The sequence below is a fragment of the Armigeres subalbatus genome, chromosome 3 (genome assembly GCF_024139115.2).
Source record: "Armigeres subalbatus isolate Guangzhou_Male chromosome 3, GZ_Asu_2, whole genome shotgun sequence".
In the NCBI taxonomy this organism is placed as follows: Eukaryota; Metazoa; Arthropoda; class Insecta; order Diptera; family Culicidae; genus Armigeres; species Armigeres subalbatus.
Window position 1 is genome coordinate 289617885 of NC_085141.1, and position 19470 is coordinate 289637354.

The 19470-nt window shown below is 42.7% G+C and overlaps 1 protein-coding gene across 2 annotated transcripts in view; it reads left to right on the top strand.

The window, feature by feature from the left end:
• The window catches only part of LOC134224793 (ubiquitin-protein ligase E3A), a 35258-nt gene that overhangs the window by 12856 nt on the left and 2932 nt on the right, over positions 1-19470 (top strand). For both annotated transcript variants that reach the window (XM_062704373.1, XM_062704374.1), the window contains exons 2-3: positions 7328-8002; positions 8169-9186. In XM_062704373.1, the coding sequence (XP_062560357.1) occupies positions 7328-8002; positions 8169-9186 (1693 nt within the window). The remainder of the gene's footprint in view (positions 1-7327; positions 8003-8168; positions 9187-19470) is intronic.

A 19470-nucleotide genomic window follows, 5' to 3' on the forward strand; every position in this document is an offset into this window, starting at 1 on the left:
CTAACATCGACTCTGACCACTATCTGGTGATGGTTAAACTGCGCCCAAAACTATGCGTCATCAACAATGTTCGGTACCGACGACCGCCGTGGTACGACCTTGAGCGACTTAAGGAATCTGATGTCGCCACTGCATACGCGCAGTATCTCGAGGCATCGTTGCCGGAAGAGGATGAGCTCGATGGGGCCCCCCTTGAGAACTGCTGGAACACAGTCAAAGCAGCCATTAACGACGCAGCGGAGAACAACGTCAGGTATATGGGACGAAGTCGACGGAACGATTGGTTTGACGAAGAGTGCAGAAAGATTCTGGAGGAGAAGGAAGCAGCGCGGGCGTTCGCAGAACGTGGAACGTTATAGACGGAAGCGGAGTTCTCAAGAAACACGCAAGTTCTATCTGAAGCTCAACGCATCCCGCAAAGGCTTCGTGCCGCGAGCCGAAATGTGCCGGGATAAGGATGGGAGCATCTTGACGGACGAATGTGTGGTGATCGAAAGGTGGAAGCAGCACTACGAGGAACATTTGAATGGCGCTGAGAGTACAGGCAGTAAAAGTCAAGATAGCGAAGGAGATGACTACGTCAGTTCAACGGACGATGGAAACCAACCAGGCCCCACCTTGAGGGAAGTTAAGGATGCCATCCAACAGCTAAAGACCAATAAAGCAGCTGGTAAGGATGGTATCGGAGCTGAGCTCATCAAGATGGGCTCGGAAAAGCTAGCCCCTTGCCAGCACAAATTGATAGTCAGAATCTGGGAAACTGAACAGCTACCGGAGGAGTGGAAGGAAGGCGTTATATGCCCCATCTACATGAAAGGCGACAAGCAGGAGTGTGAGAACTTTCGAGCGATCACCATCCCTTATTCCGCCTACAAAGTGATATCCCAGATCATCTTCCGTCGTCTGTCACCATTAGTGAATGAGTTCGTGGAAAGTTATCAAGCCGGCTTCGTTGACGGCCGCTCGACAACGGACCAGATCTTTATTTATTTATCATCAGACTAAGGCCGGAGTGGCCTGTGCTGCACATAAAAGACTTCTCCATTCAGCTCGGTTCATGGCTGCACTTCGCCAACCACGCAGTCTGCGGAGGGTCCGCAAGTCGTCCTCCACCTGATCGATCCACCTTGCCCGCTGTGCACCTCGCCTTCTTGTTCCCGTCGGATCGTTGTCGAGAACCATTTTTACCGGATTACTGTCCGACATTCTGGCTACGTGCCCGGCCCACCGCAGTCTTCTCTGATGCAACTCGTGGTTCATTCGCCTCCTCCACGTACCGTCCGCCATCTGCAACCCACCATAGATGGTACGCAACACTTTCCTTTCGAAGACTCCCAGTGCGCGTTGGTCCTCCACGAGCATCGTCCAGGTCTCGTGTCCGTAGAGAACTACCGGTCTTATAAGCGTTTTGTAGATAGTCAGTTTGGTACGGCGGCGAACTCTATTCGATCGAAGCGTCTTGCGGAGTCCAAAGTACGTACGATTTCCAGCCACTATGCGTCTCCGAATTTCTCTGCTGGTATCGTTATCGGCGGTCACCAGTGAGCCCAAGTACACGAATTCTTCAACCACCTCGATTTCGTCACCACCGATAGAAACTCGTGGTGGGTGGCTCACATTGACCTCTCTTGAGCCTCTTCCTATCATGTACTTCGTCTTCGACGTGTTGATGACTAGTCCAATCCGTTTAGCTTCGCTTTTCAGTCTGATGTAGGCTTCCTCCATCCTCTCAAAGTTACGTGCCATGATATCAATGTCGTCGGCGAAACCAAATAACTGGACGGACTTCGTGAAAATCGTACCACTCGTGTCAATCCCTGCCCTTCGTATTACTCCCTCCAAAGCGATGTTGAATAGCAGACACGAAAGACCATCGCCTTGCCGTATCCCTTTACGGGTTTCGAAGGGACTCGGGACTGTTCCTGAAACTCGAACTACGCACATCACCCGATCCATCGTCGCCTTGATCAACCGTATCAGTTTATCCGGAAATCCGTTTTCGTGCATTAGCTGCCATAGCTGGTCCCGATCGATTGTATCATATGCGGCTTTGAAGTCGATAAATAGATGATGTGTGGGCACGTTGTATTCACGGCATTTCTGCAATACCTGACGTATGGCGAACACCTGGTCTGTGGTAGAGCGTTCACCCATAAATCCCGCCTGGTACTGCCCCACGAACTCTCTTGCAATTGGTGTTAGTCGACGGCATAAAATTTGGGAGAGTACCTTGTAGGCGGCGTTCAGCAATGTGATTGCGCGGTAGTTGCTACAATCCAGCTTATCGCCCTTTTGTAGATGGGACACGACACCTTCCATCCACTCCTGCGGCAGAACCTCATCCTCCCAAACCTTGGTAATCACCCAGTGCAGCGCTCGAGCCAGTGCTTCACCACCGTGTTTAAACAGCTCTCCTGGTGGTTGGTCAACTCCAGGGGCTTTGTTGTTTTCAGCCGACCGATCTCCTCCTGGATTTCCTGGAGATTCGGAGCCTGAAGTCGCATGTCCTGCGCGCGTGCTCCTAGGTTCATTACCATACCGCCACCGTTGTCTGCCATATCGCCATTCAGGTGCTCTTCGTAGTGCTGCCGCCACCTTTGGATCACCTCACGCTCGTTCGTAAGAAGGTTCCCGTTTATGTCCTTACACATATCGGGCTGTGGCACGTGGCCCTTACGTGAACGGTTCAACTTCTCATAGAACTTTCGTGCGTTATTAGCGCGGTACAGTTCCTCCGTCTCTTCACGGTCTCGATCTTCCTGCTGGCGCTTTTTCCTCCGGAAAATCGAGTTTTGTCTGTTCCGCGCCCGTTTGTATCGTGCCTCGTTCGCCCTCGTGCGGTGTTGCAGCAATCTCGCCCATGCTGCATTCTTCTCCTCAACTAACTGCTCACATTCGCCGTCATACCAGTCGTTTCTCTGATCCGGAGCCACCGTGCCTAGTGCAGCGGTTGCGGTGCTTCCAATGGCGGATCGAATATCTCTCCAGCCATCTTCAAGAGATGCTGCGCCTAGCTGCTCTTCCGTTGGGAGTGCCACTTCCAGCTGCTGCGCGTAGTCTTGGGCTAGTCTACCGTCTTGTAGCCGCCCAATGTTAAGCCGCGGCGGACGACTCCGACGCGTGTTGATCACCGTCGAGAGTTTTGAGCGCAGACATACTGCGACGAGGTAGTGGTCGGATTCAATATTCGCACTGCGGTAAGTGCGTACGTTCGTGATGTCGGAGAAGAATTTACCGTCGATTAGAACGTGGTCGATTTGGTTTTCCGTTACTTGATTAGGTGATTTCCATGTGGCCTTGTGGATATTCTTACGGGGGAAGAAAGTGCTTCGGACTACCATTCCGTGGGAGGCTGCAAAGTTTATGCATCGTTGGCCGTTGTCGTTCGATACGGTATGCAGACTATCCGGTCCGATGACCGGTCTATACATTTCCTCCCTTCCTACCTGAGCGTTCATGTCACCGATGACGATTTTGACGTCCCGCAGTGGGCATCCATCGTATGTCTGCTCCAGCTGCGCATAGAACGCTTCTTTCTCGTCGTCGGATCTCCCTTCGTGTGGGCAGTGCACGTTGATGATGCTATAGTTGAAGAAACGGCCTTTTATCCTCAGCTTGCACATCCTTGCGTTGATTGGCTGCCACCCAATCACGCGTTGGCGCATCTTTCCCAGCACTATGAAGCCGGTTCCCAGCTCGTTGGTGGTGCCACAGCTTTGGTAGAAGGTAGCCGCTCGATGCCCGCTTTTCCACACTTTCTGTCCTGTCCAGCAGATTTCCTGCAGCGCTACGACATCGAAGTTGCGGGGATGTAATTCATCGTAGATTATCCTGTCACAACCTGCGAAGCCTAGCGACTTGCAGTTCCATGTTCCAAGCTTCCAATCGTGATCCTTTATCCAGATGTTTACTGACCGGACCAGATCTTTACTGTACTGAAAATCCTTCAAAAATGCCGTGAATACCAGGTCCCAACGCATCATCTGTTCATCGATTTCAAGGCGGCATACGACAGTATAGACCGCGTAGAGCTATGGAAAATTATGGACGAGAACAGCTTCCCTGGGAAACTTACCAGACTGATCAAAGCAACGGTGGATGGTGTGCAAAACTGTGTGAAGATTTCGGGCGAACACTCCAGTTCGTTCGAATCGCACCGGGGACTAAGACAAGGTGATGGACTTTCGTGCCTGTTGATCAACATTTCGCTAGAAGGTGTCATGCGGAGAGCCGGGTGTAACTGCCGAGGTACGATTTTCAACAAATCCAGTCAATTTATTTGTTTCGCGGATGACATGGACATTGTCGGCCGAACATTTGCAAGGGTGGCAGAACTGTACACCTGCCTGAAACGTGAAGCAACAAAAGTTGGACTGGTGGTGAATGCGTCAAAGACAAAGTACATGCTTGTGGGCAGGACCGAGCGCGACAGGGCCCGTCTGGGAAGCAGTGTTACGATAGACGGGGATACCTTTGAGGTGGTCGAGGAATTCATCTACCTCGGATCCTTGCTAACGGCTGATGTTAGTCGTGAAATACGAAGGTGCATCATCTGTGGAAGTCGGGCCTACTACGGACTCCAGAAGAAACTGCGGTCAAAAAAGATTCGCCACCGCACCAAATGTGTCATGTACAAGACGCTTATAAGACCGGTTGTCCTCTACGGGCATGAAACATGGACAATGCTCGAGGAGGACTTGCAAGCACTCGGAGTATTCAAGAGACGGGTGCTTAGGACCATCTTTGGCGGTGTGCGAGAAAACGGTGTGTGGCGGCGAAGAATGAACCACTAACTCGCCCAACTCTACGGCGAACCCTGTTTCCAGAAGGTAGCTTAAGCCGGAAAGATACGATGGGCAGGACATGTTGCAAGAATGCCGAACAGCAACCCTGCAAAAATGGTGTTCGCTTCTGATCCGGCAGGTACGAGACGACGTGGAGCGCAGTGAGCGAGATGGGCAGACCAGGTGCAGAACGACTTGGCGAGCGTGGGGCGTATTCGAGGATGGAGAGATGGCATCAAATTGTTGATTTAGTGTTATCTGTTTAGATGATTAAATAAATAAATAATAAATAAATGAAGAAAGATAGAAGATGGTTACAGGTAGGCCAGCATGGCTGTATTAGACATGCCGTCAATTACTTTCGACATCGCAGCAGAACTCTTGACCGAATGCGAGGAATCGTGAAGTAAAATAGTACAGTGACGATTACGGCACGTTCGACAGGAAAACTTCGATGAATCAGTTACACAATTTTCTCTTCCGAAGGGTTTTATTTCAACTCTGTTTCCAGAACCTACCCAAAGAAAACTGGGGTCCCGCAAGGGTCTGTTCTACCGGTGACCCTGTTTTTAGATGCCATGCATGGGCGCTTCAACAACGGCCTCCCCAAGAATATATACATTTTTGTCTACGTGAATGACATCCTACTTGTGGTCGTCGGAGGCACTCCGGCGCGAACGTGTATACGTACACAAGCAGCGATTAGTGCGGATCATCGGTGGGTCTCGTCGGTCGGCCTCGCCAAATTGGCCAGAATGTCTCCATAGACCGAGGACTGTCTTTCGCGCCTCACTTCAGAGCGGTTAAGCACACCTGCAGATCGAAGATTAATTTCATGAAATCCCTATTCAAACAACATAGGAATAATCATAGGGCTACTCCGGATAGGGCGCCTGCGCCTTCTTACCCAAGAAGACCGGATTCTGCTCGCGATGCGCTTCAAAAGCGTGGACAATTCGGAATCCCTGGCAAGATCGGTTCCAGAGCTGCTCAGTACAGACTACAGGAACCATGAGCACCGCTATACCGATGGGTGTGTCTCAAGATGAGGGGTCTGCTGAGGCATTACCGGAAACAATATCACAATCTCTAACAGTTTCCCCGGACAAAGCAGCATTTTTAACCGACCCTAGATCACCAACCAAGAGTGGGGGAGGCTGCCTCCAACACCATCCAACTCTGAAATTTTAAGAAATCACGACCAGCTAATTATTTCTCTCCTCAGAGGGAGGCCTTCCTGGAATGAAAGGCCAGTTTCCCCATTAGGCACACCGGGCCAGGGATGGGAAAAATCAAATTTTCAAAAAAATCGAGGCTGATAAAACTCACTTTTAAATTAAAAACTTGCCAGCGATTAAGAATCGTTTGAAAATCGTATTTTGATTTGAAGCATTTACCGTTACATTTTGAAACCTTACTATCATAACGCCAAATAGAAGATATAACGGGACTGTTGACAATTGGTTGATATTGGTAAAGATTAATGTTTGAATGAAAATTCTGTGTTCATTATCGTTTAAGTACAAAATTTGGGAAGTTGTCGACCGCTACAACCCGCCTACTGTTTTCACGTTAAAAAATTTCACATGAAAATTACGATCATAATCGTCTGATAATGATTCAGCACAACACTGCACCGAGCAATCGCTATGGTCTTTGTTCCACTGTTGAGGTCTCCCATCCGGTTGTACCACGTTTCTAAAGATGCACTGCACTACCTTAAACAAGTCAAATAAAAAAAAATCGTAATTTTAATTATCTTGTCTTGGCATAGCGGATAGAAAGTGGCAGTCCCACATGGTTCAATTTTCATCGTAGCCTTCTTGGCAGTTTCAACGACTCCAACTACCGTACCTAACACAACAAACTTCATGATTTCAAATATGATACTTTCGTATTTTTGCGTTTCACGTGAGTGTGAGTATACGTACAAAAAGCACTTTTTATAGGAGGCCAAGAGACCCATGGGTGTTAGATAACCATCGTCTCAGCTCAGCTCGAATTGATATGATTTCTGTGTGTGGGCAAAAAAACTCACTCATTTTTTGGTACCTACCTTCAATTAATTCGATTGCAACAGCGTACATTCGATGTACAGCCCTATCTCATTGTTTCCTTTTGAAAATTATCCAGATCGGACTAAGTGGCCAAGTGCCGGGTGCATTTATCCCCTTTTTTTTTTCTTTTGAAACATGTTCCGGACAACACCAAGAAACTAAGGTGTGGGAACAAATAAATATCCTTTATTATCTATACATTCCTCAAAACATCTCTACCCTAGACCTTTGAAGTAGTCGGTTTGTTATTGATTGGCTTCTGAACTAATCAAATTGTTCTATTTCGAATTGTATGATTCTTGATTTCGGCAACCTCTAACGCTGGCGCCCTTGGCGAGACCAGCTCGGCCAGCCGCACTCGACGGCGCTGTGTACATGTTTATATATAATATATCTAGACTCCTTAACACAATTCTTCAAATGATTTGCAATACAGTCGTCCGTCTGCATGAACCGTCCATTGATTCTTCCAAATTACCCCCACAGCAAGATCGATGAAGAATCGTCGTCATCCGATCCGAAACGTACACAAACCGCAGCCCCAGTCAAAGTAACCCTGCCACTACCAGCGAAAACGTCTATTGAAGTGGACAAGCCACTTCGAAGTAACACCAGCAGTGTCTGCGAAAACCGACCCAGGAACGGTGTCCCATCACCATCAGCTTCCCTCCCTGGAACGGCAAGTTGTTCCACTACCAGCGCTAGTTCCGAAAGCGAAGACATGAAGCGTGCCTCGGCGAAAAAGCTCATCGAGAGATATTTCTACCAGCTGGTCGACGGATGCGGTAACCCAAAATGCGACAACAAACACTGTGCCTCAAGTGGTAAGGTGGAGAAATTATCGCCGAACGCGGCCGCCGCCCGAGCCATTCAGTTGTTCACGCAGGAGGCCGATCTGTGCGACACGCATCCTTCTAAAGTGCCGAAAACCATGTCTAATCCATCCACATCCATAGCACCGCCAGCTTGTCCTACAGCATCTACGTCATCTTCCGCAATTCTGGGCTCGACGGCCGGGGATGTTAATAATAGTAGCGGAAATTTATCGGCTGGAAGTTCTTCCGGATCCAGCTCTGGTTTAGATGACTCAACGGCCAGCACCGAAGCGGAGTCTTCTTGGCGGTTGGTCCGAAGTTCCAACCTGGAGGAATGGAACGACAGGTAACAGGTTTCAGTGCAATTGTAACACCAATGCCTTCCTTTAGATCCGTTTCAATTTTTAGTTTAAAGCTTACCATTGCTTAACGCTGGCGCAATTGAAAATTTATAAATATTTGGTGATTAAATACACCACTAATATACGTAAATCCAAATGTTTCAATTTCAGTTCAAATCTTGATATCGATTCCATGGACGAAGATGAGCAACGAGAATCAAACGAGCGAAAAAATCAAAACCATCACTATGAGGGTGGAGGTGCAGAGGGCAGTACGAAAATGCCGTACTCCCTCCGTAGTAGTACCGCTTGTCAGGACAGTAGTTCACCATTTGCCGGTAGCAGTAGTACCAAACTAAAATTATCTGAACTCGGTTCCTCTAGCAGCGGAAAAAAGAAAGCCCTCAGCACTAGCAATAGCTGTAAGGAATCGAATAAAAAACAACGAGACGCTTCGCCAGTAGAATCTTTGGATGAGGCCAAGCTTAAAGAACTGATTGCCGCGTGCAAGCGCGACAACACGGACACACCATTGATCCGTACCCTGGGTGCCATTTTTTCCTCGTATCAATCAATAGCGCTAAGCTTCCAAAAACGACCATGCTCGAGTATTGATGCAATGCTCGAAAAAGCACCGGATGATTTGAAAAATCTCAAAAAAGAAGACCTTCGAACGCTGGAGGGCGATTTGGATAAGGACGAAGACAGTTCAGCGGAGAACGTGCCGGAAACGAAGGAGAACCATCACACTACGGTCGATTTATCCAGTTTGCGACGCTCGATGAAGGCACTCTATGAAGCGAAAAGCTCCGTGTTTGGTCCTATCAACAATGCCTTACAAGCGCTCGGGGAGACGCTTAGCGTCGAACTTCGTGTCCATTTGACCAAGAAGGAGGACATCGAACAAATTATTTCCGTTTTTGTGATCGTCTTCGAAGTGCTACAAATCGGAACGGCCGAGTTCCTGGAGGTGTCACTTCCACGAATTTGTGCTGCCGTGTGTTATCTTCCGATCTGGGCACAGGCTCGGCTGGTGCACATCTGGTCAGAGCACTGCAAGGATGGCATTCAACCGTTGCTACAACTGCTGCAGCAGTTGATCACGATCTCCACGCTGTCCCTGATCTACTACCGGGATGTGAAAATACATGACAATGAAGTTGTTTGCAATGCAACGAAGGTGATGAAGGTAAGTGATTTTTATGTACCATCCCAAAATATTCATTCATTACATACTTACCTTTTTGTTATACCGTGAAGTACCCTAATTTCGCGCATTAAGATCCGACAAAGTTAAAACGTTAAATAAAAAACATGTAGTGGCCATTTGGAATCATTTGCTACTGCATCACGTAGTAGAAGGATTCTAGGTTCTCAAAAAAATGTTACTTGCAAATGTTGCTGCTATTTAAAAAAAATTGGAGTATGCATCCGAGACCGTTGTATGCTCCTTATTTCGCGCAAGAAAATAGGATAGTTCCTAATTTCGCGCAAAAGTGTTCCTAACTTCGCTCATGTTTGGAATTGAATATCGTTATTGGTTTGATGAAATATAATCAATTAACCAATAGAAGCATGCATCCATTGTTCAAAATATGCAGATAACGGTATCAGATAGCCGTCAGTGACCCATTCTTTAGTCGAAATGGTATGTGCCTATATTTCGACCCTGGAGCTTTGCTTAGATTTTACTTTATGCATTTTAGTTGACACAAGTCATAATTCCTAAAATATCGTTTGCTTCTGAAATATAAACCATATTTTAAGAAAAAAAGGAATTGTATGAGCTGGTGTATAAAAAAAGTTTAAATTTTCGAGACGTCATGAAAGGAAGTCTTAAATTCCGCTATCTCTTACATAGGTAGGACATCTTCAAAATATGTGTTTTATTCAAGACATCTTCAATATTATATACATTATCGAAAAAGCTGCTGTAGTTTTATCTTAAGTTTAGCATCATTTTACACATCGCACATTTTAGCATCATTTTACACATCGGATTTGGTAGCTATTGCAGGCACTGATCTATAAGATTTTTCAAGTCAATATTAGTCGATGTCGGTGGTTATCCGCCTGAAAATTAGATAAAAAGCGTATGGGAATGAACTTTTCGGGTTCTATTCAGTGTAAAACTGTCATGTGTATTATATTGCTTTTGTTTCATTAGAATGTTGCAAATGAAACTACCGTGGAGGCACCATATTTGACGCAGTTAAGAAAATTTTAAAAAGAGACATTATTTAAAAAATAATTCCAATATGGGTTCGCTTAATATTCTTCATAACGAGCTTACTACTATTATAGAATGTGTAGAAATAATGAATCTTCGAAATATAAGTTTATTTCTTAGTTTTTTAATCTGTTTTTATGTAGTACTTGAGGTGCCCAACTTGACGCACTAATTTTACTATGTTCCTTATTTGACGCAAAGTTGTTCCTAATTTGACGCACTTTAAAACTATGTTAAAACTCAATCAATTAAATGCCTTATTTTTTTATTATATAAAGACAGTGTAATAGAACTTGGTACGATATAAAATAAAAAGTTAATTAATTATACGAAGAGGCATTTTTTTTAATTGTTCAGTTGTTCTGCAAGTTATATGCTCTGTAGCATGTAAGTTTTTTGTTAGTTTCATGAACCCTGCACATCATTCAAAATGCTTCTTATTTAGGTGTTAGAATCATGTCAAAATATATATTTACGGGAAAATTAACTTTTACATTTCATTAAATAACCAGCCCACCATGGTCTGTTGTATTTGTAATAAAAACATAAGATTCTATAACATTCCCCAGAAAACCATGCCCCAGAAAACCATTCCCCAGAAATTCGTTCCCCAGAAAACCACTCCCCAGAATATACCCTTCCCCAGAAAACCATTTCCCAGAATGAACCATATCCCAGAATTTTTTCCATACCTTTAAAAAGATTGCTGCAATGAAGAAAAAAGCTTTTGTAAGCCCAAATCAGTCATTGGAAAAATGGACCTTATTATATTCACGCCGTTTTCGAATGACGCATGAATAGTCGCTTCTAATTGTCATAAGCGAACTTCCAAGATACAAATATATAATCTGAAATGAAACACTCAACGCAGCAACTCGTATCCAACAGGCAACCAAACTAAGCAACTCGTATCCTAGGTAAACAAATTCAAGCGACAGCATGCTATACATTTTTGTATTTTTCTAAATCTAGGAAACCTTAGTTACCATGATCATTTCGTTTTGCGTGTCAACCTAGTGTACACTGAACAGTGTTCAAAGTTCAAAACTACAAGAATACCGAGACACACTTTTGGCTCAAGTTCTCTTCAGAATGCATTTTTAGCTTGAAGCAACTTTATATGGACTCTCCTATGCTGCCATCATACGCATATTTGTCCCATGTTTGCTGGGATCCCTATGTACATGGGACAGTTATGCATATAACGACAGTATTTGAAAATTTATTTAAATTTCTGCCAATAAAAATGTGGATTTTTATTAGTGTGGATATATTTATGCTTCAAAAGAAGGCATCTTTCACTTATTTGCAATACTCCGGGAAAACGTGTGATCCGAAAGAAGGTGTATTTCATAAAAATACGTGAGTCAAAAGAATGTGCCACTCATTTGCTTTTTTCCCAGAAAATGTGCACTGAGGAAACTGGACGCATGATTTCCAATCAAACGCCTTATGAAAATTTGCCACAAGGAATCGGTATGAATTTCAATATGTTGCCTTATGAATGATGATTTTCATTTAAAAAAAGTAAAGTGCAGCAGACTGGGTTCGAACCACGGACGTCGGGATCGGGAGGCCGGTATGTAGACCACACGCCCATCGACGCTTGATGACTTGGGAAGGTAACTGCGTATAAAAAGCACTGTTGGTGGAATATTCAGTCGAAGCTTCATAAGGCGCCAGTTATGAATTTCGCTAGTCCAGTTCGCTGAGTGTGTATTTTGAAAGAAGGCATCATCTATTCGTTAACCTTATTTCGAGAAAATTCGTGCTTTTCAAAAAGGAATCATTTACTCATTTTTCATTTTTCGCGTGCTTCAAAAAAGGAAAAAAGAATACTTGGTGCCTTATTCGGTGGAAATGCCGTGAAAAGAAAATGACGCATGCGTAGCACACAAAAAATTGACTCATTTGTCTTATTCCGGGAAAATGCGCTTTTTTTAAAGAAGAAATCATCGATTGATTTGTCTTATTCCGGGCGAATACGTGGGTCCCTATTTGTTCCCTCAACAAATGATTTTATGTACAATTGTATGCTCCATTTGTGTATAATTGTATGGTCTTGCAATGAGGTTTAAAAAGAGAATAAGAAAAAGAAATCATGTTCATCTATACATCCGGTTTTCTGGGGAACGGTACATTCTGGGGAATGGTTTTCTGGGGAATGGTACATTCTGGGGATTGGTTTTCTGGGGAATGGTACATTCTGGGGAATGGAATTCTGGGGTATGGTTTTCTGGGGAACGGTTTTCTGGGGAATAGTATAGAACCAAACATAACTTTCTTTGGTAATCTGCAACTTTGAATCTATAAACTGAGAAGTTCATATAGCTTCTGCCTAAACTGAGAAGGATACAGAAAACGCAACTTGTATATGAACGCTTTTAGAACCACATTGAAGCTACCAATCTGCAAGTGTTACGTGACCGGCAGATATATCTAAAAACATATGAGCTGCCCATCTATATACATTTTTTCAATAAACTATTAACATAAACTGAAGCTTATATGAGAAAGGCAGCCATATTTTTGTTTGATTTCATATTCAGGGTTGCACGACTAGTAGCGACAGGAAAGCGACAGAGTAACACATTGAAAATGTGTTCATTGTTTTGGTTTGTTTGAATTTCGTACAAAGAAAGTAAATCGAATTATATGATACTAATTTATATTAAAATATTGTTTTCCCGCAAGAATTCTAGCACTAGCATATAAAAACAGCATAATAACCAAATACCTGTAAGAAACGCGTCAAATAAACGCATTAAAATCGAAGGCAGCATAAGGCATACTATCATGGGCTGGACACTTAGTGGAATGATCCAAAAATTGACTAATATTTAAAGTATTTGAGAGTTAGATAAAACTTAATGAATACATATTGCTTTTCCTAATACTATTATTGAGGTTTATTAGCACTGCCTTGTCTATTCGTATGATAAGATTAATTAGGAACATCACAATGCATTGTGAGCCTAATTTGACGCAGAACATTTTGGGTTGAAAAATGCGTTCGAATGTTGCAATGTTCAACGTAAAAGGTAAAGCTTACTCATAATGCTCAGCTGTTTGTAGGTAGGGGTAAAAGATTCTCACAAAAGTTGTTTTGCACGAAAAATGATCATTTAATCCTTAGAATTGTGGCTAAGAAAGAAAAAAATTGACGCATTATGAGTATGACTTCCAAATATTTTATTCGGGTACGTTGATTCTTCATCAATAATATGCTTTCTATGCCATATATGCAAAGAAGAAGAGCAAATAAAGCCATCTAGCTTGATTCGTTGATATATTTTTGGCGAAAATAGATTTTCTGCATCATTTGATTTGAGAGTGCGTCAAGTTTGGACCTACGTCAAATATGGTGCTTCCACGGTACATTTGCAGTAGGATATCCTCAGTTATGGGATTGAGGGATATTCGATGCGATTTACAATCAATTAAATCTGCTAAACGAAAGTTTAAACAGAAAAATCGGTAATTTTTCGATGGCGCTTGGTGTGATTTGGCTGAACCCCGACCACTTGTAGATCTATACCCGGTTCAAAACTTCATACAAAAGTCACTATTTGGTCACTTTTTCGTCATCGTTGGTCACTAAAGTCACTATTTTGAACGGCATTCATCGCTACCAGCCCTGTACAAAGATCTCAGATTTATACCGCATTTTTTTATATATAGCAGCAAAATTTGAAAATGGTGGTGGCTGGCCCAATTATTACTTCCGGTCTTTTACTATACTTAGTATAGTAATAGTCAAGCATTCGTTCTACATATTACTAATATGGGGGTAAGCGTGGAGAATTGTTATAGAATTTAAAAAGAAAACGAATGCTAAGACCAAGTGCCACTGGATGACTCCAAACGGGCTAGTATAATGTGGTGTAGTCAGGGTTTAACTAAATTAGCTAATAGTATAACTTATTTTGCTACGCACCAATTTCAGTATAATTTGTTTCTACGAATCAAATTCCTAGAAGTTAGGTTTTCAGCATTACTTAGCGCAAGAGAGGGTTTAAACTCTGCGTTAAACTGCATTTTATTCGCCGATTCGGGGCGTTATCATGAGTGAGCAGCACTCATGGAACACATTGTTTAACGCGAATGTCAGACGGGTTCGATCAAAAGTGTAAGATTTAGTGTAATTAGTTTAATTATTTTATTTTTAGGCATCAAACGTTAGGAGCATGTTTTCAGCGTCGCACAGCCCAGGAGAGGGTGTAAGCTCACAACGGTATAGTGTAGGCCGTCCTCGATTGGGGTCCTGTGGGTCGCATTTAGTGGCTGTGCTCGGGACAGTTATGTGTTGAAAGCGGTTTCGGAGCAGTTAGGATTGAGTTTTAATATAAACAGATGTAGGATTGAACAAAGTTATAACCTTTAAGGTTCATATTGTGGAGACTATTGACAGCCAAAGCGTTGAGGATAAGCTTTTAGTTAGCAACTGAATTAATTTATCCGATTTGGAATCCTAGATTGAATAGTAGGTATATATGGACAATATACGGCATACGACAGTATAGACCGCGTAGAGCTATGGAAAATTATGGACGAGAACAGCTTCCCTGGGAAGCTTACCAGACTGATCAGAGCAACGGTGGATGGTGTGCAAAACTGTGTGAAGATTTCGGGCGAACACTCCAGTTCGTTCGAATCGCGCCGGGGACTAAGACAAAGGTGATGGACTTTCGTGCCTGTTGTTCAACATTGCGCTAGAAGGTGTCATGCGGAGAGCCGGGTGTAACAGCCGGGGTACGATTTTCAACAGATCCAGTCAATTTATTTGCTTCGCGGATGACATGGACATTGTCGGCCGAACATTTGCAAAGGTGGCAGAACTGTACACCCGCCTGAAACGTGAAGCAACAAAAGTTGGACTGGTGGTGAATGCGTCAAAGACAAAGTACATGCTTGTGGGCGGAACCGAGCGCGACAGGGCCCGCCTGGGAAGCAGTGTTACGATAGACGGGGATACCTTCGAGGTGGTCGAGGAATTCGTCTACCTCGGATCCTTGCTAACGGCTGACAACAACGTTAGTCGTGAAATACGAAGGCGCATCATCTGTGGAAGTCGGGCCTACTACGGGCTCCAGAAGAAACTGCGGTCGAAAAAGATTCGCCACCGCACCAAATGTGTCATGTACAAGACGTTAATAAGACCGGTAGTCCTCTACGGACATGAAACATGGACAATGCTCGAGGAGGACTTGCAAGCACTCGGAGTATTCGAGAGACGGGTGCTTAGGACCATCTTTGGCGGTGTGCAAGAAGACGGTGTGTGGCGGCGAAGAATGAACCATGAGCTCGCCCAACTCTACAGCGAACCCAGTATCCAGAAGGTAGCTAAAGCCGGAAGGGTACGATGGGCAGGACATGTTGCAAGAATGCCGGACGGCAACCCTGCAAAGATGGTGTTCGCTTCCGATCCGGCAGGTACGAGACGGCGTGGAGCGCAGCGAGCGAGATGGGCAGACCAGGTGCAGAACGACTTGGCGAGCGTGGGGCGTATCCGAGGATGGAGAGATGCGGCCTCGAACCGTGCATTGTGGCGTCAAATTGTTGATTCAGTGTTATCTGTTTAGATGTTAACTAAATAAATAATAATATGGACAATAATAGAAACTATATACAGTTATCATTTTATTAAGTATTGAGGATATGTTTTTGGTTAAGTTGAGTATCAGGTGGGCATGTGTGATATCCATTAATAAGACAGAATTATTAGAACTGTATTTTTGTCTTTGTAGTAAGATTAATTACTTACTAATGTTTTGCGGGCCGGCGAGTGAAAGCGGCCCAATTCTTTTATCTACCTCTTTCCAGACGACCAGTGATGAAGAAAATCTTATTGTTCCGGTATCAGCAGTGGTATTCATATTCATAACAACCACCGTCAATACAGGAAGTCTGTGTTCACAACGTGATTACTTCAAGGACAATCCCAACATCTTCTGTGAATTGCAGATAAGTATTGCGTTTATATTTTAATTGCACTGAGCTCGTTCTAATCTGATCGATGAATGAATTTACTTGTCACTAATCAATATCATTAGTAAATTTAAATATTGCCGTAGATTAGAAAAGCAAGTGCATATATTTCTATTTTATGGCAACATATCACAACGAAACGGACCCTTGGGAGCCTTAAGTAAGATCTCGGTCCGGTTGCATCTAAGGAGATCTTAGTGCAGTGCACACCGGACGTGTTGCCCAGTAGACGTATCGCTCAGTGGTATTTAAATACAACGCAGATAGGCTATGGTCAGAGGGTGCGTTGATATTACAAGATTACAAGATATAGCAGCAAAATTTGCAAGTAACATTTTAACCCAGAATCATTCTACTGATGCAGTAGCAAATGTCCCCAAACGTGCATTACATGTTTTTCTATAAACGTTTCAACTTTTTCAGATCGTAAGTGCGCGAAATTAGGATACTTCACGGTACTTGTACATTGAAAATAAGTTCTAGTCCCAAGCAAACATCTGTTGGTTCTCTGTGCAATAACAGATGATCTGGTCATAATGAAGTAGCAATACTACCGTCGTCGGGAGTGACAATGGGTCTGGGTCCAGCATAAATCAGCGGCCTCACCAACAGTCTGGCGGTCGGATAACAAAGTCGTTCAAAATGGTCTCTTATAATTCAGTTTTCTTGCGCTCAGATACATTAAATCTATTCTACAAGTATTCTATGTAAGGTACAGTGGGGCAAGTGGGTAAAGGAAATCGTATATTTCATGTTCATCAAGTCATAAAAGTTGAATATAATATTGAAATTGATCATATTTATGACATAACGAATCATCTATCCAATCTTTATATGCCTGCGAACAAGAATATTTTTAGGATACAAAATATTTGGAAAACAAAAAAAAAACGGGTTCAATTTTTCACTTGCCCCACATGTGGGGTAAGTGAAAAAATGTTTTTAAAATAGGATTTGTCAATATAAGAACACATTTTCTGTTCATAGTGCCTCCATTAAATGATTTTTATGTTTTTATGTTTTCTTTACTTGAATTTTTTGAGATCTAATATCTCATCTCCATTTGTATCTAACACTACTTTCTATTTTAGGTTTATAGTAAGATAATGAACCTTGGCGATAATGCAGAGAAATTATCTTTGAAATATTCATCAAACCTGGAATCATATTGTGTTTCATTAACAATCCACTTACGATTTCAGTAGAAGAGTCTACATTAACAAATAAATATTTTTTTTTTAATTTCAACTGGGTTCCTGATTTAGTATTACCACGTATCACTGTAATAACCAAAAGCCTTCGAATGAGTTAGAATTGGTATCATTTGTTTATATACGCTTAATAGAAATTATTTGTGTTTGGAAAAATAGAGAAATGCATTCAGTGTCGGAAAATTTTCACTTGCCCCACCCATGGTAAAAAACAGGCAAAGCAAAAACATATTTTTTCAAAATTTTTGATGTTCATATCAATATTTTTGTGGCTGGAATTCAAAACTGCAAAGAAAACCAACTTATCAATGCACTAATTGAATGTGTTATGGATACCAACATAAAAAATATATTTGTATTTATTGACACGCAAAACAACTTGGTGGTGGCTGGCCCAATTATTACTTCCGGTCTTTTACTATACTTAGTATAGTAATAGTCAAGTATTCGTTCTACATATTACTAATATGGGGGTAATGCGTGGTCAATTGTTATAGAAATTAAAAAGAAAACGAATGCTAAGACCAAGTGCCACCGGTTGGCTCCAAGCGGGCCAGTGTAATGAGGGGTAGTTAGGGTTTAACAAAATTAACTAATAATATAACTTATTTTACCACGCACAATTTTAGGATTGTTTCTACGCATCATATTATTAGAAGGTTTGTTTTCAGTATTACTTAGCGCAAGAGAGGGTTTAAACTCTGCGTAACATTGCATTTATTCCCCGATTCAGTGAGTAATGGCAGTTTCGGGGCGGTAAGGATATCAATAATTTTCCACTGGTGATGCTAAACTGATAAGCGGAATCAACATCTATCTCCCTCTATTTTAGTCACGATCTTTCGATGTCATAAGTGATCAGCACTCATAATATTACTTAATGTGGAGGGCACGCATGGAACATATTTTTGACGCGTGTCAGCCGGCTGACTCGGGATCGATAAGGAGTTTTTTAGGTTTGGTGTGATTATTTTAATTCAGTTTGATTATTTATATTCTTAGGCAGCAAATGATAGGGAGCTTGTTTCTCAACATATCGCGACGCAGGAAACATATTGTGTTGTCTAGTTGTATGATTCAAATCTTCATTGTTTTATTCATTAAATAAATAGGAGCAATGTAGCAATGTGATTTGCACTTGAGATTCGAAACGGGTAGAACTGGAATTAAAAATCAAATATTCTAATAGTAGTGAAAGAAGTCGATTGAAATTACCTACCTTTATGCAATGCATATATTCTCCAATTATTATCGTAAAAACGGTCTAAAGAACAATCACTAATGCTTTGGGGCCAATGATGGAGGCCCCCTCATTATTTTTTTGTTACAGACGACCGGCTTTTGAAGAACAGCAACATCCAACATGGAGTTTCAGTTGACAGAGAGGCATGGAGTTGAATACATGGATCTAAGAGATAATCGTTATCCATCTACGTGGAGTTACTATACTAACCATAAAATCATTGTCTCGTTTCAGCAAACATAAATCTTCTCAACTACATTTCCCTATCCTATCAACTCTCTTTTCTTTTAATGTATCCGATACTTGTGGGACTGGTTAAACCCAGCGCCTGCTTGTGGTTGGAAGCCGGTGTACTATACGGTCTAGCGCATGATAACGGTGAAGGCTTGGTAGGTCTTCACCTAACTTAAGTGTAGATGGGCGAACGCTGTTGGCCAGGGTGAAGGCTGATAAATTACAATTACAATTACAATTACAATTTATTGACACGCAAAACAACTTGTGCAAAAGATAAACTTGAAAGGTTAATAAACTTTTACTCTCGCATGTTGAAATGGTTCATTATTTCATGTTTCACTTATTCAACGCATTGATTTGAATGACCTTGTATGATTATGAAGTGAAATTGAATAAGTCTGTGCTTCATCAGTGAAATACTTGCGTTTTTTTCACTTACCCCATTTACCTACTTACCCCACTGTACCTTAGTTTAAACAGTGACCCATTCTCACCCCCCTTTGACCCATTGTCACCCCCGACGGTGGTATATAGCATTTTATAGTACCTATATAATACACATCC